We start from the raw sequence: 25,063 nt of genomic DNA, 5'->3' as shown, positions 1-25,063 counted from the left end.
TAGCTGCCCTCTGGGTAATTAGGGATGGGCAATAAATGCTGGCCTAGTCAGTGATTCCCTCATCCCATGAATGAATAAATGAGAACACTTCCAAACCACAGGATAGGCCTCAATGGAGGGAGATAATCCATCCAGGCCTTGTACCTGAGGAGAGGGAGAGTGTAGGAGAGATTTCACCAGAATGTTCCAGAAACATGGCGTAGCTAATCTAACAGTGGAAAAGACGGAGTGGTGGTCTTTGACGGAGGTGTTGAAATCCGTGAGGGTTTTTGATGGAGCAAGTCAGGGGACATGTTGCCCAGGTCAGGATAAGGGTTTAATGGGGTTCGGGGAGTTGGAGCTGTGGGTGGTTGGTGGTAACCAGAGTTACTTTAATCACATGACTTGTTATGATCCGGGATGATCTCCCTGAGGAGCAGATTCAGCAATAACTCTCAACAGGGAACTGGATCAGGCTTTGAAGGGGATGAATGTTCAGGGCCCTGGGGAAAGAATGAAGGGATAGAATTAGGTCAATAGCTTTCCAAAAGAGCAGGGATAGAGACGATGGGTTGAATAGCCTTCTCTTGCCGTCCCCGTCCGTAAGATTCTGTAAATGTAATCCAGGAGCTGAGTTTGAATGGTAGTTCCTGTGCTCTGTATATGATGGAGTTGAGTGTGGATGATGGTTTGAAGTTTTCCGTGCTGATACAGGAGGGCTCTCTGCTTTCTTTCTGCACTTCATACAGCTGACTAAGGAGAACCGCAAACTCCAGCGCCTGAGCCTGGCTCTGCAGCCTGTCTGGGAGCAGCTGTCCACTGACATCACCCAGCTCGGCCTTACCGATGATGAAGCTAGTGATGCCATCACTAAGCCCGACTTACCGGACCCACTCCAGCTTCAAGGTGACACAGACCCACCCCCATTCACTGTGTTCACAGAGCAAACATGTCAACCTGTTCCATCTGTGAGAGTGTGTGTGTGTGTGTGTGCGCGCGCGCGCACGTGTGTTTACTTAAATGCAGATATGTGTGTGTGTATATATATGTGAGACAGAGTGTGCATGTGTGAGAGTATGTGCATGTGTGTGTGCTTATTTATGTGTGTGTATATGTGTAAGAAAGAGAGTGTGCGCATGTCTGTGTGTGTGGAAATCTGTGTGTGTGTGTGTGAGAGAGTGGGTGTGTGTATGTGTGTGACAGAATGTGCATGTTAGTGTGTGTGTATGTGTATGTGTGAAAGTGTGTGTGAGTATGTGCATGTGTGAGAGAGAGAGTGTGAGTGAGAGTGTGTGTGTTTTTGTGTGAGTGAGTGCATTTGTTTGTGTGTGTGAGTGACAGAGTGAGTGAGAGTGAGCATGTGTCTATAAGCGTGTGTGTATATATGTGAGAGTGAATGAGTGTGTGTATATGTGTGTGTGTAAGACAGAGTGTGTGTGTGTGTGTGTGTGTGTGTGATTCAATTTAATTTGATTTATTATTGTGCCAACATTCAGTGAAAAGTATTGTTTGTGTGCTGACCAGGCAAATCATACCTTACATAAATACATCAGGGAAATAGAACAGAATGCAGACTATAGTGTTACAGCTGCAGGGAGAGTACAGAGAAATACCAGCTCTAGTATATGAGAGGTCCATGCATAAGTCAGTAACAGCGGGAAGAAAGGTGAGTACAAGGGTAGTGTTCATATTACTGCACAGGGTCCAGCACTCAGAGCCTGGTTATTTCCATGGGTGACAGGGGATTAACGTTCCCTTATTGAAATAAATGTGAACTAAAGAGAAATGGACAAGTGAGTAACTACCAGGCTGTCATTTTAAAACAAAACATTCAGGGAAGGACCTGGCCATCTTTATCCTCTGTGGTCTACATGTGACTCCCTCCCCACAGCAATGTGGTGGCTGCAAACTGTTCTCACACATTGGCTGCATCAAAATGCTATAAAGACAGGCTGCTCTGGTTCGAGGTGACATGAAGATTGGGGGAGTAGCAGAAGGCATAAGGGACTGTCAAAGAATACAGGAGGATATAGATAGACTGGAGAGTTGGGCGGAAAAGTGACAGATGGAGTTCAATCCAGACAAATGTGAGGTGATGCAGTTAGGCAAGACTAATTCTAGAGCGAATTATACAATGAATGGAAGAGCCTTGGGAAAAGTTGTTGGGCAGAGAGATCTGAGAGTGAGGGTCCATTGTACGCTGAAGGTTGCTGCACAGGTGGATAGAGTGGTCAAGAAGGCATATAGTATGCTTGCCTTCATTGGACGGGGTATTGAGTATAAGAGCTGGCAAGTCATGTTAAAATTGTACAAGACATTGGTTTGGCTGCATTTAGAATACTGTGAACAGCTCTGGTCACCACATTACCAAAAGGATGTGGACACTTTGGAGAGGGTGCAGAGAAGGTTTACGAGGATGTTGCCTGGTGCGGAAGGTGCTAGCTATGAAGAGAGGTTGAGTAGGTTAGGGTTGTTTTCATTAGAAAAAGGGAGATTGAGGGGAGACCTGACTGAGGTTTATAAAATCATGAAGGGTATAGACAGGGTGGATAGAAACAAGCTTTTTCCCAGAGTGAAGGATTCAATAACAAGAGGTCACGCTTTCAAGGTGAGAGGTAGAAAGTTTAAGGGGGACACACGCAGCAATTATTGAGGTATTTTAGGTGCTGGAGGTGATTTTCTCGAATTCCAGGAGCAGCAATTACTGTTTTGTATGCTGTCGCATTGTTTTGGAACTTTGGGGAAAAGATTGTCAAAACAACAGCAGTTTAAAAGGGAGAAAAGCAGACAAAGGAAGGACATGGTGAGGACAGTGCAGGAGAAAGAGAGAGAGAGAGAGAACCTGCACAGTTACTGCCTTTGCTGTTTGAATTTGTGTATCGCTGGACATCGGAGTGCATCTGGGAAAATTAACTAACAATGAATTTCACAACTAATCTTGAAGGAACCAGTTTGGGTAAAGTTCACAACACAGAATCAGATAAGTTAATTGTTGTTTGAAGTCTGTCCAAGAGAAAGGCTGCATTAGTGAGTACAGTGGGTTCTTTCTTGATTATATGTTTTTGGAGATAAATCTCTTGATTAAACTTAAAATATAAGCCGTAGCTATTAATTTAACCTGGTGCAGTGTTTGTAGCAGAATAAGACGGTGTTATTTTCTGGGTCTGTAGATTGTGAAGGAGCAAAAAGGGCCTTTGCAGTGATATGTACTTCTTGTCAGATGTGGGAGTTTAAAGAGAGTTTAAGGGTTACTGCGGATTATATCTGCCATAAATGCTGTTGGATGCAAATCTTATCAGATCGAGTGGATCGGTTGGAGAGACAGACAGAAGCGATGAGGAATTTGCAACAGCAACAGTATGTGATGAATGGCGGTTATAGGAAGGGGGGAAAGTGTCAGGTACAGTCACATAGATGAGTTAACTCCAGGAAGGATGAGAGAGATCGGCACCTAGAGCAGGAGTCTTTTGTGGATATACCCATTTACACCAGGTATGCTGTTTTGGAAAATGTAGTCCGAGGTACAGACAGACGTTTCTGTGGCCAGCAGAGAAAAAGCAGAATGGTGTGTTGCTTCCCTGGTGCCAGGATCAAAGATGTCTCAGACAGGCTGCAGAATGTTCTCACGGGGGAGAGGGGCCAGCAAGAGGTCATTGTCCACATTGGAACCAACAATATAGGAAGGGAAAAGGTTGAGATTCTGAAGGGAGATTACAGAGACTTAGGTAGAATTTTAAAAAGGAGGTCCACAAGGATATTAATATCTGGATTACTCCCAGTGCTACAAGCCCGTGAGGGCAGAAATAGGAGGATAGAACAGATGAATGCATGGCTGAGCAGCTGGTGTATGGGAGAAGGATTCACATTTTTGGATCATTGGAATCTCTTTTGGGGTAAAAGTGACCTGGACAAGAAGGACAGATTGCATCTAAATTGGAAGGGGACTAATATACTGGCAGGGAATTTGCTAGAACTGCTTGGGAGGATTTAAACTAGTAAGGTGGGGTGGGGTGGGACCCAGGGAGATAGTGAGGAAAGAGATCGATCTGAAACTGGTACAGTTGAGAACAGAAGTGAATCAAACAGTCAGGGCAGGCAGGGACAAGGGACTGGGATATCATAGCAATTACAGAAGCATGGCTCAGGGATGGACAGGACTGGCAGCTTAATGTTCCAGGATACAAATGCTACAGGAAGGATAGAAAGGGAGGCAAGAGAGGAGGGGGAGTGGTATTTTTGATAAGGGATAGCATTACAGCTGTGCTGAGGGAGGATATTCCCGGAAATACATCCAGGGAAGTTATTTGGGTGGAACTGAGAAATAAGAAAGGGACGATCCTTATTGGGATTGTATTATAGACCCCCTAATAGTCAGAGGGAAATTGAGAAACAAACTTGTAAGGAGATCTCAGCTATCTGTAAGAATAATAGGGTGGTTATGGTAGGGGATTTTAACTTTCCAAACATCGACTGGGACTGCCATAGTGTTAAGGGTTTAGATGGAGAGGAATTTCTTAAGTGCATACAAGACAATTTTCTGATTCAGTATGTGGATGTAACTACTAGAGAAGGTGCAAAACTTGACCTACTCTTGGGAAATAAGGCAGGGCAGGTGACTGAGGGGTCAGTGGGGGAGCACTTTGGGGCCAGCGACCATAATTCTATTCATTTTAAAATTCGTGATGGAAAAGGATAGACCAGATCTAAAAGTTAAACTTCTAAATTGGAGAAAGGCCAATTTTGACAGTATTAGGCAAGAACTGATTGGAGGCAGATGTTCGCAGGTAAGGGGACGGCTGGAAAATGGGAAGCCTTCAGAAATGAGATAACAAGAATCCAGAGAAAGTATATTCCTGTCAGGGTGAAAGGGAAGGCTGGTAGGTACAGGGAATGCTGGATGACTAAAGAAATTGAGGGTTTGGTTAAGAAAAAGAAGGAAGCATATGTCAGGTACAGACAGGATAGATCGAGTGAATCCTCAGAAGAGTATAAAGGAAGTAGGAGTATATTTAAGAGGGAAATCAGGAGGGCAAATCAGGGACATGAGATAGCTTTGGCAAATAGAATTAAGGAGAATCCAAAGGGTTTTTACAAATATATTAAGGACAAAAGGGTAACTAGGGAGAGAATAGGGCCCCTCAAAGATCAGCAAGGTGGCCTTTGTGTGGAGCCACAGAAAATGGGGGAGATACTAAATGAATATTTTGCATCAGTATTTACTGTGGAAAAGGATATGGAAGATATAGACAGTAGGGAAATAAATGGTGACACCTTGCAAAATATCCAGATTACAGAGGAGGAAGTGCTGGATGTCTTGAAATGGTTGAAGGTGGATAAATCCCCAGGATCTGATCAGGTGTACCCTAGAACTCTGTGGGAAGCTAGAGAAGTGATTGCTGGGCCTCTTGCTGAGGTATTTGTATCATCGATAGTCACAGGTGAAGTGCCAGAAGACTGGAGGTTGGCTAACATGGTGCCAATGTTTAAGAAGGGTGGTAAGGACAAGCCAGGGAACTATAGACCAGTGAGTCTGACCTCGGTGGTGGGCAAGTTGTTGGAGGGAATCCTGAGGGACAGGATGTACATGTATTTGGAAAGGCAAGGACTGATTAGGGAGAGTCAACATGGCTTTGTGCATGGGAAATCATGTCTCACAAACTTGATTGAGTTTTTTGAAGAAGTAACAAAGAGGATTGATGAGGGCAGAGTGATACATATGATATTAATTGAGATAAATGCGAGGTGCTGCATTTTGGGAAAGCAAATCTTAGCAGGACTTATACACTTAATGGTAAGGTCCTAGGGAGTGTTGCTGAACAAAGAGACCTTGGGGTGCAGGCTCATAGCTCCTTGAAAGTGGAGTCACAGGTAGATAGGATAGTGAAGAAGGCGTTTGGTATGCTTTCCTTTATTGGTCAGAGTATAGAGTACAGGAGTTGGGAGGTCATGTTGCAGCTATACAGGACATTGGTTAGGCCACTGTTGGAATATTGCATGCAATTCTGGTCTCCTTCCTATTGGAAAGATGTTGTGAAACATGAAAGGGTTCAGAAAAGATTTACAAGGATGTTGCCAGGGTTGGAGGATTTGATCTATTGGGAGAGGCGTAACAGGGCTGTTTTCCCTGGAGCGTCAGAGGCTGAGCGGTGACCTTATAGAGGTTTACAAAATTATGACGGGCATGAATAGGATAAATAGACAAAATGTTTTCCCTCGGATCGGGGAGTCCAGAACTAGAGGGCATAGGTTTAGGGTGAGAGGGGAAAGATATAAGAGAGACCTAAGGGGCAACTTTTTCACGCAGAGGGTGGTATGTGTGTGGAATGAGCTGCCAGAAGATGTGGTGGAGACTGGTACAATGACAACATTTAAGAGGCATTTGGATGGGTATATGAATAGGATAAAAAATGACGTCTGCAGATGCTGGAGATCAGAGCTGAAAATGTGTTGCTGGTTAAAGCACAGCAGGTCAGGCAGCATCCAAGGAATAGGAAATTCGACGTTTCGGGCATAAGCCCTTCATCAGGAAAGAGGAGAGTGTGCCAGGCAGGCTAAGATAAAAGGTAGGGAGGAGGGACTTGGGGGAGGGGCGATGGAGATGTGATAGGTGGAAGGAGGTCAAGGTGAGGTTGATAGGCTGGAGTGGGGTGGGGGCGGAGAGGTCAGGAAGAAGATTGCAGGTTAGGAGGGCGGTGCTGAGTTGAGGGAACCGACTGAGACAAGGTGGGGGGAGGGGAAATGAGGAAACTGGAGAAATCTGAGTTCATCCCTTGTGGTTGGAGGGTTCCCAGGCGGAAGATGAGGCGCTCCTCCTCCAGCCGTCGTGTTGTTATGTTCTGCCGGTGGAGGAGTCCAAGGACCTGCATGTCTTCGGTGGAGTGGGAGGGAGAGTTAAAGTGTTGAGCCACGGGGTGGTTGGGTTGGTTGGTCCGGGCGGCCCAGAGGTGTTCTCTGAAGCGTTCTGCAAGTAAGCGGCCCGTCTCCCCAATATAGAGGAGGCCACATCGGGTGCAGCGGATGCAACAGATGATGTGTGTGGAGGTACAGGTGAACTTGTGGCGGATATGGAAGGATCCCTTGGGGCCCTGGAGGGAAGTGAGGGAGGAGGTGTGGGCGCAAGTTTTACATTTCCTGCAGTTGCAGGGGAAGGTGCCGGGAGTGGAGGTTGGGTTAGTGGGGGGTGTGGACCTGACGAGCGAGTCACGAAGGGAGTGGTCTTTGTGGAACGCTGATAGGGGAGGGGAGGGAAATATATCCCTGGTGGTGGGGTCCGTTTGGAGGTGGCGGAAATGACGGCGAATTTGAGGTCGGGATGGAAGGTGAAAAGACAAGAGTGGGATTCGAACCCATGCGTGCAGAGCACAATGGATTAGTAGTCCATCACCTTAACCTCTCAGCCACCTCGGCACATACACCCTCCTTCGACTGACTGAACTGGTCCTCACCCTGAATAACTTCTCTTTTCAATCCTCCCACTTCCTCCAAACTAAAGGAGTTGCCATGGGCACCCGCATGGGCCCCAGCTATGCCTGCCCCTTCGTAGGATATGTGCAACAGTCCATCTTCCGCAACTACACTGGCACCACCCCCCACCTTTTCCTCCGGTACATCGATGACTGTATCGGCGCTGCCTCGTGCTCCCACGAGGAGGTTGAACAGTTCATCAACTTTACTAACACCTTCTATCCCGACCTCAAATTCACCTGGACTGTCTCAGACTCCTCCCTCCCCTTCCTCGACCTTTCCATTCCTATCTCGGGCGACCGACTCAACACAGACATCTACTATAAACCGACTGACTCCCACAGCTACCTGGACTACACCTCCTCCCACCCTGCCCCCTGTAAAATCTCCATCCCATATTCCCAATTCCTTCGTCTCCGCCGCATCTGCTCCCAGGAGGACCAGTTCCAACACTGCACAGCCCAGATGGCCTCCTTCTTCAAGGACCGCAGATTCCCCCCCAAACGTGATTGACGATGCCCTCCACCACATCTCCTCCACTTCCCGCTCCTCCGCCCTTGAGCCCCGCTCCTCCAACCGCCACCAAGAGAGAACCCCACTGGTTCTCACCTACCACCCCACCAACCTCCGTATACAGCGTACCATCCGCCGTCATTTCCGTCACCTCCAAACGGATCCCACCATCAGGGATATATTTCCCTCCCCTCCCCTATCAGCGTTCCGCAAAGACCACTCCCTTCGTGACTCCCTCGTCAAGTCCACACCCCCCACCAACCCAACCTCCACTCCCGGCACCTTACCCTGCAACTGCAGGAAATGTAAAACTTGCGCCCACACCTCCTCCCTCACTTCCCTCCAGGGCCCCAGGGGATCCTTCCATATCCGCCACAAGTTCACCTGTACCTCCACACACATCATCTATTGCATCCGCTGCACCCGATGTGGCCTCCTCTATATTGGGGAGACGGGCCGCTTACTTGCAGAACGCTTCAGAGAACACCTCTGGGCCGCCCGGACCAACCAACCCAACCACCCCGTGGCTCAACACTTTAACTCCCCCTCCCACTCCACCGAGGACATGCAGGTCCTTGGACTCCTCCATCAGCAGAACATAACAACACGACGGCTGGAGGAGGAGCGCCTCATCTTCCGCCTGGGAACCCTCCAACCACAAGGAATGAACTCAGATTTCTCCAGTTTCCTCATTTCCCCTCCCCCCACCTTGTCTCAGTCGGTTCCCTCAACTCAGCACCGCCCTCCTAACCTGCAATCTTCTTCCTGACCTCTCCGCCCCCACCCCACTCCGGCCTATCACCCTCACTTTGACCTCCTTCCACCTATCACATTTCCATCGCCCCTCCCCCAAGTCCCTCCTCCCTACCTTTTATCTTAGCCTGCTTGGCACACTCTCCTCATTCCTGATGAAGGGCTTATGCCCGAAACGTCGAATTTCCTGTTCCTTGGATGCTGCCTGAGCTGCTGTGCTTTAACCAGCAACACATTTTCAGCTGGGTATATGAATAGGAAGGGTTTGGAGGGATATGGGCTGGGTGCTGGTAGGTGGGACTAGATTGGGTTGGGATATCTGGTCGGCATGGACAGGTTGGACCGAAGGGTCTGTTTCCATGCTGTACATCTCTATGACTCTATGACTCTGAGTACTTCACACAGAGGGTGGTGGGTGTCTGGAATGCGTTGCCAGCAGAGGTGGTAGAGGCAGGCATGGTAGATTCATTTAAGATGTGTTTGGACAGATGCATGAGTAGGTGGGGAGCAGAGGGATACAGATGCTTAGGAATTGGGTGACAGGTTTAGATAGTAAATTTGGATCAGCTCAGGCTTGGAGGGCCGAAGGGCCTGTTCCTGGGCTGTAAATTTTCTTTGTTCCTTGTTCTTTGTACCACCGTCTACTCTGTGTGAATCAGGGACAGGCACTGAATGGTGGACTTGCCAAGTGAGGCTCCTCTCTTTTCATGATAAACTCTTCATACTTAAGCTCTGTTTGCGTAGTCTCCCAATGGAAGAGCAGGGTTGAGGACCTGAATGACCTGCTCGTGCCCGCATTCCTGACCATCAAGAGGGAACTGAAGAGCAGTCAGGTCTTGAAAGGTTCTGGAATGATCTGCGAGGTTATGAAGTCACAGTATATTATCGATAGTGCTCCAACCCTCATTGACCCAGCTGTTACTGTAACGTCAGAATTTCAGGAAACAATCTCTCATCTCGTCGAAGAAAAGGAACAATTGGACAACAAGGTACAGGAACTGGACAGCCAACTGGTGACATTAACAGAACAAGTAAGTGTTTGCAAGGCTGAATCTCACCAGAACCAGACACCAGTGACTGCATCAGGATATCTCTCAATGTGTACTGGTGCTGTGATGGAAGCATTGCTGAGCCCACACTGGGAACAGGTTCCCAACATAATGACCCCTTCTCAACTGAAATTCACACCAGTCCATTACTTCTCAAGGACCCAAACCCCTTCCTATTCACTCCCACTCTACACAATCCCAATGGACCCACACTCCTTCCTATTCACTCCCACTCTACACAATCCCCATGGACCCAAACCCCTTCCCATTCACTCCCACTCTACAGAATCCCCATGGACCCAAACCCCTTCCCATTCACTCTCACTCAACACAATCCCCATGGACCCAAACCCCTTCCCATTCACTCCCACTCTACACAATCCCCATGGACCCAAACCCCTTCCCATTCACTCCCACTCTACACAATCCCAATGGACCCACACTCCTTCCCATTCACTCCCACTCTACACAATCCCAATGGACCCAAACCCCTTCCCATTCACTCCCATTCTACACAATCCCAATGGACCCAAACTCCTTCTCATTCACTCCCACTTTACACAATCCCAATGGACCAAACCTCTTTAGCACTCATTCCCACTCTACACAATCACAATGGACCCAAACTCTTTCTCATTTGCTTCCACTCTACAGAATCCCCATGGACCCAAATCCCTTCTCATTCACTCTCACTCTACACAATCCCAATGGACCCAAACCCCTTCTCACTCACTCCCACTCTACACAATCCCCATGGACCCAAACTCCTTCCCACTCACTCCTACTCTACACAATCCCAATAGACCCAATCCTCTACCCATTCACTCCCACTCTACATAATCCCAATGGACCCAAACTCCTTCCCACTCACTCCCACTCTACACAATCCCAATGGACCCAAACTCCTTCCCACTCACTCCTACTCTACACAATCCCAATAGACCCAATCCTCTACCCATTCATTCCCACTCTACACAATCCCTTGGGCCAATCAGTCTGTGGCTCAGAAAGTAAAGCAAAGAGCTTCGGAGTGTCCAGGTGTATATAGAAATTCAGTTCTCTGCAGTGGGTTGTCTGGTTGGAGTTCACCACCCACTCAGCAGACAGCATTATACAATCATACAACATTCCAGGAGAGGCCATTTGGCCCATTCTGCCTGTGCTGTGGATCAGGGTCAGGAGAAAACCCTTTCGCACTCACTCCCACTCTACACAAAACCCAATGGACCCAAACTGCTTCTCATTCACTCCCACTCTACACAATCCCAATGGACCCAAACTGCTTCTCATTCACTCCCACTCTACACAATCCCAATGGACCCAAACTCCTTCCCACTCACTCCTACTCTACACAATCCCAATAGACCCAAACCCCTTCCCATTCACTCCCACTCTACACAATCCCAATAGACCCAAACCCGTTCCCATTCACTCCCACTCTACACAATCCCAATGGACCCACACTCCTTCCTATTCACTCCCACTCTACACAATCCCAATGGACCCACACTCCTTCCTATTCACTCCCACTCTACACAATCCCAATGGACCCACACTCCTTCCTATTCACTCCCACTCTACACAATCCCCATGGACCCAAACCCTTTCCCATTCACTCTCACTCTACACAATTCCCATGGACCCAAACCCCTTCCCATTCACTCCTACTCTACACAATCCCCATGGACCCAAACTTCTTCCCACTCACTTCCACTCTACACAATCCCAATGGATCCAAACTCCTTCCCATTCACTCCTACTCTACACAATCCCAATAGACCCAAACCCCTTCCCATTCACTCCCACTCTACACAATCCCAATAGACCCAAACCCCTTCCCATTCACTCCCACTCTACACAATCCCAATGGACCCACACTCCTTCCTATTCACTCCCACTCTACACAATCCCAATGGACCCACAATCCTTCCTATTCACTCCCACTCTACACAATCCCAATGGACCCACACTCCTTCCTATTCACTCCCACTCTACACAATCCCCATGGACCCAAACCCTTTCCCATTCACTCTCACTCTACACAATTCCCATGGACCCAAACCCCTTCCCATTCACTCCCACTCTACACAATCCCAATGGACCCAAACTCCTTCCCACTCACTTCCACTCTACACAATCCCAATGGACCCAAACTCCTTCCCATTCACTCCCACTCTACACAATCCCAATGGACCCAAACTCCTTCCCACTCACTCCTACTCTACACAATCCCAATAGACCCAATCCTCTACCCATTCATTCCCACTCTACACAATCCCTTGGGCCAATCAGTCTGTGGCTCAGAAAGTAAAGCAAAGAGCTTCGGAGTGTCCAGGTGTATATAGAAATTCAGTTCTCTGAAGTGGGTTGTCTGGTTGGAGTTCACCACCCACTCAGCAGACAGCATTATACAATCATACAACATTCCAGGAGAGGCCATTTGGCCCATTCTGCCTGTGCTGTGGATCAGTGTCAGGAGAAAACCATTTCCCACTCACTCCCACTCTACACAATCCCAATGGACCCAAACCCCTTCCCATTCACTCCCATTCTACACAATTCCAATGGACCCAAACTCCTTCTTATTCACTCTCACTCTACACAATCCCAATGGACACACATTTCTGTCTATTCACTCCCACTCTACACAATCTCAACAGACCCAAACCCTTTCTCACTCACTCCCACTCTCCACAAAACCCAATGGACCCAAACTCCTTCCCACTCACTCCTACTCTACACAATCCCAATAGACCCAAACTCCTTCCCACTCACTCCCACTCTACACAATCCCAATGACCCAAACTCCTTCCCACTCACTCCTACTCTACACAATCCCAATAGACCCAATCCTCTACCCATTCATTCCCACTCTACACAATCCCTTGGGCCAATCAGTCTGTGGCTCAGAAAGTAAAGCAAAGAGCTTCGGAGTGTCCAGATGTATATAGAAATTCAGTTCTCTGCAGTGGGTTGTCTGGTTGGAGTTCACCACCCACTCAGCAGACAGCATTATACAATCAGTCGAGTAAAAAATGAGGTCTGCAGATGCTGGAGATCACAGCTGCAAATGTGTTGCTGGTCAAAGCACAGCAGGTTAGGCAGCATCTCAGGAATAGAGAATTCGACGTTTCGAGCATAAGCCCTTCATCAGGAATAAGAGAGAGAGAGCCAAGCAGGCTGAGATAAAGGGTAGGGAGGAGGGACTAGGGGGAGGGGCGATGGAGGTGGGATAGGTGGAAGGAGGTCAAGGTGAGGGTGATAGGCCGGAGTGGGGTGGGGGCGGAGAGGTCAGGAAGAGGATTGCAGGTTAGGAGGGCGGTGCTGAGTTGAGGGAACCGACTGAGACAAGGTGGGGGGAGGGGAAATGAGGAAGCTGGAGAAATCTGAATTCATACCTTGTGGTTGGAGGGTTCCCAGGCGGAAGATGAGGAGCTCCTCCTCCAGCCGTCGTGTAGTTGTGTTCTGCCGGTGGAGGAGTCCAAGGACCTGCATGTCCTCGGTGGAGTGGGAGGGGGAGTTAAAGTGTTGAGCCACGGGGTGATTGGGTTGGTTGGTTCGGGCGGCCCAGAGGTGTTCTCTGAAGCGTTCCGCAAGTAAGCGGCCTGTCTCACCAATATAGAGGAGGCCACATCGGGTGCAGCGGATGCAATAGATGATGTGTGTGGAGGTACAGGTGAACTTGTGGCGGATATGGAAGGATCCCTTGGGGCCTTGGAGGGAAGCGAGTGTGGAGGTGTGGGCGCAAGTTTTACATTTCCTGCGGTTGCAGGGGAAGGTGCCGGGGGTGGAGGTTGGGTTGGTGGGGGGTGTGGATCTGACAAGGGAGTCACGAAGGGAGTGGTCCTTGCGGAACGCTGATAGGGGAGGGGAGGGAAATATATCCTTGGTGGTGGGGTCCGTTTGGAGGTGGCGGAAATGGCGGCGGATAATACGTTGTATGCGCAGGTTGGTGGGGTGGTAGGTGAGAACCAGTGGGGTTCTGTCTTGGTGGCGGTTGGAGGAGCGGGGCTCAAGGGCGGAGGAGCGGGAAGTGGAGGAGATGCGGTGGAGGGCATCGTCGATCACGTCTGGGGGGAATCTGCGGTCCTTGAAGAAGGAGGCCATCTGGGCTGTGCAGTGTTGGAATTGGTCCTCCTGGGAGCAGATGTGGCGGAGACGAAGGAATTGGGAATATGGGATGGCGTTTTTACAGGGGGCAGGGTGGGAGGAGGTGTAGTCCAGGTAGCTGTGGGAGTCAGTCGGTTTATAATAGATGTCTGTGTTGAGTCGGTCGCCCGAGATAGAAATGGAAAGGTCTAGGAAGGGGAGGGAGGAGTCTGAGATGGTCCAGGTGAATTTCAGGTCGGGATGGAAGGTGTTAGTAAAGTTGATGAACTGTTCAACCTCCTCGTGGGAGCACGAGGCAGCGCCGATACAGTCATCGATGTACCGGAGGAAAAGGTGGGGGGTGGTGCCAGTGTAGTTGCGGAAGATGGACTGTTCCACATATCCTACGAAGAGGCAGGCATAGCTCAGTGGGTTGTCTGGTTGGAGTTCACCACCCACTCAGCAGACAGCATTATACAATCATACAACATTCCAGGAGAGGCCATTTGGCCCATTCTGCCTGTGCTGTGGATCAGGGTCAGGAGAAAACCCTTTCGCACTCACTCCCACTCTACACAATCCCGATGGACCCAAACCCTTTCCCACTCACTCCCACTCTACACAATCCCAATGGACCCAAACTCCTTCCCATTCACTCCCATTCTACACAATCCCAATAGACCCAAACTCCTTCCCATTCACTCCTACTCTACACAATCCCAATAGACCCAAACCCCTTCCCATTCACTCCCATTCTACACAATCCCAATATACCCAAACCCCTTCCCATTCACTCCCACTCTACACAATCCCAATGGACCCACACTCCTTCCTATTCACTCCCACTCTACACAATCCCCATGGACCCAAACCCCTTCCCATTCACTCCCACTCTACACCATCCCAATGGACCCAAACCCCTTCCCATTCACTCCCACTCTACACAATCCCAATGGACCCAAACCCCTTCCCATTCACTCCCACTCTACACAATCCCAATGGACCCACACTCCTTCTCATTCACTCCCACTCTACTCAATCACAATGGACCCAAACTCTTTCTCATTTGCTTCCACTCTACAGAATCCCCATGGACCCAAACCCTTTCCCACTCACTCCCACTCTACACAAAACCCAATGGACCCAAACTCCTTCTCATTCACTCCCACTCTACACAATCCCAATGGACCCAAACTCCTTCCCACTCACTCCCACTCTACACAATCCCAATGGACCCAAACTCCTTCCCATTCACTCCCACTCTACACAATCCCAATGGACCCAAACTCCTTCCCACTCACTCCTACTCTACACAATCCCAATAGACCCAATCCTCTACCCATTCACTCCCACTCTACACAATCCCTTGGGCCAATCAGTCTGTGGCTCAGAAAGTAAAGCAAAGAGCTTCGGAGTGTCCAGGTGTATATAGAAATTCAGTTCTCTGCAGTGGGTTGTCTGGTTGGAGTTCACCACCCACTCAGCAGACAGCATTATACAATCATACAACATTCCAGAAGAGGCCATTTGGCCCATTCTGCCTGTGCTGTGGATCAGTGGCAGGAGAAAACCTTTCCCACTCACTCCCACTCTACACAATCCCAATGAACCCAAACCCTTTCCCACTCACTCCCACTCTACACAAAACCCAATGGATCCAAACCCCTTCCCATTCAATCCCACTCTACACAATCCCAATGGATCCAAACCCCTTCCCATTCACTCCTACTCTACACAATCCCAATAGACCCAAACTCCTTCCCATTCACTCCCACTCTACACAATCCCAATGGACCCACACTCCTTCCTATTCACTCCCACTCTACACAATCCCAATGGACCCACACTCCTTCCTATTCACTCCCACTCTACACAATCCCCATGGACCCTAACCCCTTCCCATTCACTCTCACTCTACACAATTCCCATGGACCCAAACCCCTTCCCATTCACTCCCACTCTACACAATCCCCATGGACCCAAACCCCTCCCCATTCACTCCCACTCTACACAATCCCCATGGACCCTAACCCCTTCCCATTCACTCTCACTCTACACAATTCCCATGGACCCAAACCCCTTCCTATTCACTCCCACTCTACACCATCCCAATGGACCCAAACCCCTTCCCATTCACTCCCACTCTACACAATCCCAATGGACCCAAACCCCTTCCCATTCACTCCCACTCTACACAATCCCAATGGACCCACACTCCTTCTCATTCACTCCCACTCTACTCAATCACAATGGACCCAAACTCTTTCTCATTTGCTTCCACTCTACAGAATCCCCATGGACCCAAACCCTTTCCCACTCACTCCCACTCTACACAAAACCCAATGGACCCAAACTCCTTCTCATTCACTCCCACTCTACACAATCCCAATGGACCCAAACTCCTTCCCACTCACTCCCACTCTACACAATCCCAATGGACCCAAACTCCTTCCCATTCACTCCCACTCTACACAATCCCAATGGACCCAAACTCCTTCCCACTCACTCCTACTCTACACAATCCCAATAGACCCAATCCTCTACCCATTCACTCCCACTCTACACAATCCCTTGGGCCAATCAGTCTGTGGCTCAGAAAGTAAAGCAAAGAGCTTCGGAGTGTCCAGGTGTATATAGAAATTCAGTTCTCTGCAGTGGGTTGTCTGGTTGGAGTTCACCACCCACTCAGCAGACAGCATTATACAATCATACAACATTCCAGAAGAGGCCATTTGGCCCATTCTGCCTGTGCTGTGGATCAGTGTCAGGAGAAAACCTTTCCCACTCACTCCCACTCTACACAATCCCAATGAACCCAAACCCTTTCCCACTCACTCCCACTCTACACAAAACCCAATGGATCCAAACCCCTTCCCATTCACTCCCACTCTACACAATCCCAATGGATCCAAACCCCTTCCCATTCACTCCTACTCTACACAATCCCAATAGACCCAAACTCCTTCCCATTCACTCCCACTCTACACAATCCCAATGGACCCACACTCCTTCCTATTCACTCCCACTCTACACAATCCCAATGGACCCACACTCCTTCCTATTCACTCCCACTCTACACAATCCCCATGGACCCTAACCCCTTCCCATTCACTCTCACTCTACACAATTCCCATGGACCCAAACCCCTTCCCATTCACTCCCACTCTACACAATCCCCATGGACCCAAACCCCTCCCCATTCACTCCCACTCTACACAATCCCCATGGACTCAAACCCCTTCCCATTCACTCCCACTCTACACAATCCCCATGGACCCAAACCCCTTCCCATTCACTCCCACTCTACACCATCCCAATGGACCCAAACCCCTTCCCATTCACTCCCACTCTACACAATCCCAATGGACCCAAACCCCTTCCCATTCACTCCCACTCTACACAATCCCAATGGACCCACACTCCTTCTCATTCACTCCCACTCTACTCAATCACAATGGACCCAGACTCTTTCTCATTTGCTTCCACTCTACAGAATCCCCATGGACCCAAACCCTTTCCCACTCACTCCCACTCTACACAAAACCCAATGGACCCAAACTCCTTCTCATTCACTCCCAATCTACACAATCCCAATGGACCCAAACTCCTTCCCACTCACTTCCACTCTACACAATCCCAATGGACCCAAACTCCTTCCCACTCACTTCCACTCTACACAATCCCAATGGACCCAAACTCCTTCCCATTCACTCCCACTCTACACAAGCCCAATGGACCCAAACTCCTTCCCACTCACTCCTACTCTACACAATCCCAATAGACCCAATCCTCTACCCATTCATTCCCACTCTACACAATCCCTTGGGCCAATCAGTCTGTGGCTCAGAAAGTAAAGCAAAGAGCTTCGGAGTGTCCAGGTGTATATAGAAATTCAGTTCTCTGCAGTGGGTTGTCTGGTTGGAGTTCACCACCCACTCAGCAGACAGCATTATACAATCATACAACATTCCAGAAGAGGCCATTTGGCCCATTCTGCCTGTGCTGTGGATCAGTGTCAGGAGAAAACCTTTCCCACTCACTCCCACTCTACACAATCCCAATGGACCCAAACTCCTTCCCACTCACTCCTACTCTACACAATCCCAATAGACCCAAACTCCTTCCCATTCACTCCCACTCTACACAATCCCAATGGATCCAAACCCCTTCCCATTCACTCCTACTCTACACAATCCCAATAGACCCAAACTCCTTCCCATTCACTCCCACTCTACACAATCCCAATGGACCCACACTCCTTCCTATTCACTCCCACTCTACACAATCCCAATGGACCCACACTCCTTCCTATTCACTCCCACTCTACACAATCCCCATGGACCCTAACCCCTTCCCATTCACTCTCACTCTACACAATTCCCATGGACCCAAACCCCTTCCCATTCACTCCCACTCTACACAATCCCCATGGACCCAAACCCCTCCCCATTCACTCCCACTCTACACAATCCCCATGGACTCAAACCCCTTCCCATTCACTCCCACTCTACACAATCCCCATGGACCCAAACCCCTTCCCATTCACTCCCACTCTACACCATCCCAATGGACCCAAACCCCTTCCCATTCACTCCCACTCTACACAATCCCAATGGACCCAAACCCCTTCCCATTCACTCCCACTCTACACAATCCCAATGGACCCACACTCCTTCTCATTCACTCCCACTCTACTCAATCACAATGGACCCAGACTCTTTCTCATTTGCTTCCACTCTACAGAATCCCCATGGACCCAAACCCTTTCCCACTCACTCCCACTCTACACAAAACCCAATGGACCCAAACTCCCCACTCTACACAATCCCAATGGACCCAAACTCCTTCCCACTCACTTCCACTCTACACAATCCCAATGGACCCAAACTCCTTCCCATTCACTCCCACTCTACACAAGCCCAATGGACCCAAACTCCTTCCCACTCACTCCTACTCTACACAATCCCAATAGACCCAATCCTCTACCCATTCATTCCCACTCTACACAATCCCTTGGGCCAATCAGTCTGTGGCTCAGAAAGTAAAGCAAAGAGCTTCGGAGTGTCCAGGTGTATATAGAAATTCAGTTCTCTGCAGTGGGTTGTCTGGTTGGAGTTCACCACCCACTCAGCAGACAGCATTATACAATCATACAACATTCCAGAAGAGGCCATTTGGCCCATTCTGCCTGTGCTGTGGATCAGTGTCAGGAGAAAACCTTTCCCACTCACTCCCACTCTACACAATCCCAATGGACCCAAACTCCTTCCCACTCACTCCTACTCTACACAATCCCAATAGACCCAAACTCCTTCCCACTCACTCCTACTCTACACAATCCCAATAGACCCAAACTCCTTCCCATTCACTCCCACTCTACACAATCCCAATGGACCCACACTCCTTCCCACTCACTCCTACTCTACACAATCCCAATAGACCCAATCCTCTACCCATTCACTCCCACTCTACACAATCCCTTGGGCCAATCAGTCTGTGGCTCAGAAAGTAAAGCAAAGAGCTTCGGAGTGTCCAGGTGTATATAGAAATTCAGTTCTCTGCAGTGGGTTGTCTGGTTGGAGTTCACCACCCACTCAGCAGACAGCATTATACAATCATACAACATTCCAGGAGAGGCCATTTGGCCCATTCTGCCTGTGCTGTGGATCAGTGTCAGGAGATTATTTCTGGAATACTTGGACCAATGGCTTACTTTTGTTTCCACTGGGGTCTCGTGTAAAGGTCTATTCTGATTGGTCGTTAAATGCCTCACTGTAGATGAAGAAGGAGCACTCTGAGAAGATGGGTCTGCAGAAAGCGCTGGAGAAACAGAACAAGAGTTTACAACGGTTGAGTGAAGGTAAGAGTTCACTGCAGGAAGCTGGGACTGTTTTGACGTTGGTTCTTATAACTGTGCCCAACATCCCAACCTCAATCTCTGTCTGTCTGTCTGTCTGAACCATACAATGACAGAATACTGCAAAGGCCCTTTGATCCAACGAGCCTGTACCACCAAGGTTACGTTATGTCTGCACCCATCCTTCCTCCCAGTACTTTGCTGGAACATTGCGACACTTCAAGTGCTCATCCACAATGTTTTTTAAAGGTTGTGAGGTTTCCTGCCTCAGCTTCCTTGACAGTGCATTCCAGGTTCCAAGTGAAGTGGGAGATGGCACGGGGCAGGGTGATACTAGGCACACGGACACACAAGATGGCCACTGAGCCACCAGTTGGCCACTTGACACAAAAGATGGCCACCGGACCACAATATGGAGAGAGACAGCAAAGCAAATACAGGCACTGCCTGGGGCCACCAGAACGTCAGCCCAATACACCCACCACCCAGTTGGTTAGTTTAAGGCAGGTGGGGGAGAGAATGCACATGAGTAATGAATGCTGCCCGCCCAAGTGTCTGGGTCCAGCCAACACCTTTGATAGAAATGCTAATGCAGCTTAATACAGACTCAATACAGATGCTAATAGCCGTCCTTCTCAAGAAGAGTGGTTAGCGCCCATAATACAGCAATGGACTTCCGCCCAGACATTGAAACTGACAATGTCTACATTGAAACTAACCACAACCACGCTGAAATTAACAAACGCTGCGCTGGAACTGACAACAACTGCACCAAAACTATTTACGATTCTGCAATGATTGCCCTAAACAAACCATGTTACAGAGTCAATAATCTCATCACTGACCTATTGTATCACAAGGTGTATAAAAGTTTCTCGACATGTGCTCTGGGTCAAGAGAAGACCCACAGCTGCCCACCTTGCAGCTGCCCACTGTGTTGTTGGTGTCTCTCTCTCTCCCCGGAGCTCCGGGATTTCCTTGTGCAATAAACTGTGTTGTTGAACTCTGACTCTGAGACTGGTGATTTTTCCTCACAACACAACCCACCTTCTGAGGGAAAAGGTCTTCCTTAACTCCACTCTGAAACTCCTGCCTTTCAGTGTAAAATTACCCCTCCATACTATAGACCCTCTAACTAAGGAGAGTACCTGCTACCAATCCACCCTGTCTATACCCCCTGTAACCGTATACACCTCAGTCAGATGCTCTCGCTGATGCGAAGAGAACGACGTGATCTTATCCAACCTCCCTTCATCTGCTCTACCTCAGACAACATCCTGGTGAATCCCTTCTGCACCTCCCTCCATGACAATCACATCCTTGCTGTCATACGGTGACCAGAACTGTGCACAGTGCTAAACCTGTGAGCAAACTAAGGTTCTGCCCAGTTCCAGCATAACCCCCTGCTGTTACAAACTTTGCCACAACTGATAATCCTTCATTTCTCTCTCTTTCTCTTTTTTCTTACTGACTTTTTCCTTCTTTCTCTCTCTCTCTCTCTCTCTTGCTTTTGTTCTCTTTCCTTCAGTAACACTTCTCTGTACAAGTACTGAGAGACTCAGACATGCTCTTCTAACGGAGGCACGGGAAGTTCACATAAAAATAAAGAACCGCAAATGATGAAGATCTGTAACAAAAACAAAAATTGCTGGAGAAACTCAGCAGGTTTGGCAGTATTCTGCAGAGAGAAAACAGTGACGTTCTGAGTCCAGTGACTCTTATTTGGAGCTGGATTTGAAACTTGGAATATTGCATACACGTTCTGGTCACCACACTACCAGAAGGATGTGGATGCTTCGGAGAGGGGACAGGAAAGGTTTACCAGGATGTTGCCTGGTACATGGGCTTTCAGCTATGAAGAAAGGTTAGATAGACTGGGTTTGTTTTCACTGAAACTCAGAAGGTTGAGGGGCGACCTGATAGAAGGTTATAAAATTGTGAATGGCATGGGTAGAGAGGAAAGGGTGAGTTTTTTTTCCCCAGAGTGGAGGGGTCAGTTACTAGGGGACACAGATGCGCTGGGGGACATTTAAAAGAGATATGCGAGGCAGGTTTTTCACCCAAAGGGTGGTGAGTGTCTGGGACACACTGCCAGAGGAGGGGGTGGAAGCAGCATTCAGGAAACACCTGGACCAAAACATGAACAGGAAGGGAATAGGGGGATCCTGTAAGGAAAGACAGTTTTAGTGTGAGAGGGCAAAATGTGTCAGTGCAGGAGGGCCGAAGGGCCTGTTCCTGTGCTGTATGGTTCTTTGTTCTTTGGTTCTCACCACAGATATTGCCGTACCTGCTGGGTTTCTGCAAAAAGTTATCATGCAGGTTACATCTGTATCATAGCATGTGACCTAAGTGGCTAAAGCTCTCAGACGCCATCTTAACTTGAGTCACATGACATGTCAATGGAAGCATGCTACTCTTTATACTCCCTTATCTTAAGTTAACTTACAGAAACTGAAACTTAACATTAGTCCAGACAGTGATGTGACTGAATCTACAATGTTTATAATAACAATAATGAATTGTGATAAAGATTTGTTGGATCTTTCAATATAATGTTACCCACTTTCTAGTTTCTGACGTAATGATGGGTAATATAAATATCGCTGCTAAAGGTAAATGTACCCGCTCATTCTCTATTCCCCTGCCCACCATCAAACTCTCTTCCCAAAATGAGACCTCCCCCCCCCCCCCACCACCCCCCACATCAACAAGGGGGCATAACAAGGTGAAGTGTTAACAAGACTGATGTTGACGTGATTCTTCCCACCACAGTCTCCACACAGGTGACCCGTGAATATGAGGACCTCAGGCAACATCTGCAACTGGAGCAGGACCTTCGACAGCAGGCAGAGAGCTACGCCCATCAGGTTAGTGAGTGTAAAGTGTGAGGGAGAGGGGGAGGGGAGTAAAGTGTAAGGGAGAGAGGAATTAGAGTAAAGTGTGAGGGGGGAAGGGGAGTAAAGTGTGAGGGAGGGGGAAGGGGAGTTAAGTGTGAGGGAGGGGGAAGGGGAGTAAAATGTGAGGGAGGGAGAAGGGGAGTAAAGTGTGAGGGAGGGGGAAGGGGAGTAAAATGTGAGGGAGGGAGAAGGGGAGTAAAGTGCGAGGGAGAGGGGAATTAGAGTAAAGTGTGAGGGAGGGGGGGAATTAGAGTAAAGTGTGAGGGAAGGGGAGTAAAGTGTGAGGGAGGGGGAAGGGGAGTAAAATGTGAGGGAGGGAGAAGGGGAGTAAAGTGCGAGGGAGAGGGGAATTAGAGTAAAGTGTGAGGGAGGGGGGGAATTAGAGTAAAGTGTGAGGGAAGGGGAGTAAAATGTGAGGGAGGGAGAAGGGGAGTAAAGTGTGAGGGAGGGGGAAGGGGAGTAAAGTGTGAGGGAGAGGGGAAGGGGAGTAAAGTGTGAGGGAGAGGGGAATTAGAGTAAAGTGAGAGGGAGGGGGAAGGGGAGTAAAGTGTGAGGGAGGGGGAAGGGGAGTACAAATCCGAGCAGCTTATACAGTCAGCGTAGAATTGTTCTCTCTGCTGTCATTTCATCTCGTCGCAGGAGCTCGTGATATAGTCCTCGCTGATGTCATTCCTGAACAGATAGAAATGAAATCTGAAAACTGACATCTGGCTTGATAGATCATTTTTTTGGTTTTCACGGAATGGTCTCTCATTGAAACACAGGAATGCAATGCTGCCGACTCAACAATTTTAACAATTAAACTGCAGTTTATTATCCAGACAAAATGAAACCAAACTGGAATAAACTAAACTACTGACATCTAAGGAGCAGGAGAATCACCATTTCGGGTATAAGCCCTTTGTCAGGGCCATTCCTGATGAAGGACTCATGCCTGAAACATCGATTCTCCTGCTCCTCGGATGCTGCCTGACCTGCTGTGCTTTTCCAGCAACACCCTCTTGACTCTGATCTCCAGCATCTGCATTCCTCACTGTCTCCTACTTACATCAACACAAATTTGGATGAAGTTAAAAAGTGGAGTAAATAACAATCCCAATAATTCCAATGCACTCTTTTCCAATACTCACATCAGAGGGTATTACTTTCCCATCTCTTGAGCTTAATTTAACTGTGGCTTTACATCTTAAAAATATGCAGCCTCTTCCTGGAGCTTTCACGGAACTGAGCTTAGACTTTCTCAGCTTCAAACATTTCCAAAAGCAAGTAATATTCACAAGTCTAACCAAAGTGTTCTTGTCTGGAACTTTTAAACTAACTCCTGTTTCTTAATAGTCTAATACTGCTTCCCCTTCTCAGGAGCAACTATTTTACACTTCCAGCTTCAGCCAAGACTTCTGCAAAGATCCTCAGACTGGAACTAAAAAGCTTTGCTGAGTTCCCCCATTCCACAACTAACAATCCAGAATCCTCTGTCTGAAAATCTCATGCAGCATATTGTTTACCTTGTTCACTTGTGAAGTCTGAAAATGTGTTGCTGGAAAAGAGCAGCAGGTCAGGCAGCATCCAAGGAACAGGAAATTCGATGTTTCGGGCATAAGCCCTTCAAAAGCCCTTCATCCTGATGAAGGGCTTATGCCTGAAACGTCGAATTTCCTGCTCCTTGGATGCTGCCTGACCTGCTGCGCTTTTCCAGCAACACATTTTCAGCTCTGATCTCCAGCATCTGCAGACCTCACTTTTTCCACTTGTGAAGTCTCCCAATGTAAGCAATTTTTCATTAGCTGCCGCTGAACTATCCCTCACAGATTAGATTAGACTCCCTACAGTGTGAAAACAGGCCCTCTGGCCCAACAAGTCCACACCAACCCTCCGAAGAGCAACCCACCCAGACCCATTCCCCTACACCTAACACTACGGGCAATTTAGCATGGCCAATTCACCTGACCTGCACATCTTTGGACTGTAGGAGGAAACCGGAGAACCCGAAGGAAACCCACGCAGACACGGGAGAATGTGCAAACTCCATGCAGAGAGTTGCCCAAGGCGGGAATCGAATCAGAGTCTCTGGCGCTGTGAGGCAGCAGTGCTAACCACTGAGCTACCGTGCCGACCATGAATCACCAAAAATCACCATAGTCACATTAATCAGACACAGAAAACCCATATGCCACTAATCCAAAATTCCAAAATCCAAAATATGTTATATTAAAATATGTTACATATAACTGTGGTGCCACCATAGTCTTACGAGACCATAGGGGCTGCCCTCTCATTGGACCTCAGATGAGGGAAGAGGTTGAGAAGGAAAATCCTTCCTGGTACCTCAAACCATTGGTGGGAATTGAACCCATGTTGTTGGCGTCACACTGGTCTGTAAATCAATGATCCAAACTACACACCACATATCGCACTACCAAGTCTAAAACTGAAAGGCAGAAACCTTGCATGATGAACAAGTG

At 48.5% G+C, this 25,063-nt stretch overlaps 1 protein-coding gene and 1 non-coding gene across 4 annotated transcripts in view; one reads left to right on the top strand and one right to left on the bottom strand.

Annotated features, from left to right (window-relative positions):
* The window catches only part of shtn2 (shootin 2), a 67,560-nt gene that overhangs the window by 20,081 nt on the left and 22,416 nt on the right, over positions 1–25,063 (top strand). For all 3 annotated transcript variants that reach the window (XM_060828052.1, XM_060828047.1, XM_060828037.1), the window contains exons 5-8: positions 729–885; positions 9,643–9,740; positions 19,626–19,707; positions 22,477–22,571. In XM_060828052.1, the coding sequence (XP_060684035.1) occupies positions 729–885; positions 9,643–9,740; positions 19,626–19,707; positions 22,477–22,571 (432 nt within the window). The remainder of the gene's footprint in view (positions 1–728; positions 886–9,642; positions 9,741–19,625; positions 19,708–22,476; positions 22,572–25,063) is intronic.
* trnas-acu (transfer RNA serine (anticodon ACU)) lies at positions 7,305–7,386 on the bottom strand. The gene has a single exon. It is a non-coding gene; the product is annotated as a tRNA-Ser (tRNA).

Source organism: Hemiscyllium ocellatum, chromosome 1 (genome assembly GCF_020745735.1).
Source record: "Hemiscyllium ocellatum isolate sHemOce1 chromosome 1, sHemOce1.pat.X.cur, whole genome shotgun sequence".
Lineage (NCBI taxonomy): Eukaryota > Metazoa > Chordata > Chondrichthyes > Orectolobiformes > Hemiscylliidae > Hemiscyllium > Hemiscyllium ocellatum.
Note: the sequence above shows the minus strand (reverse complement) of the source record. Positions and strands in the feature narration are given on the sequence as shown.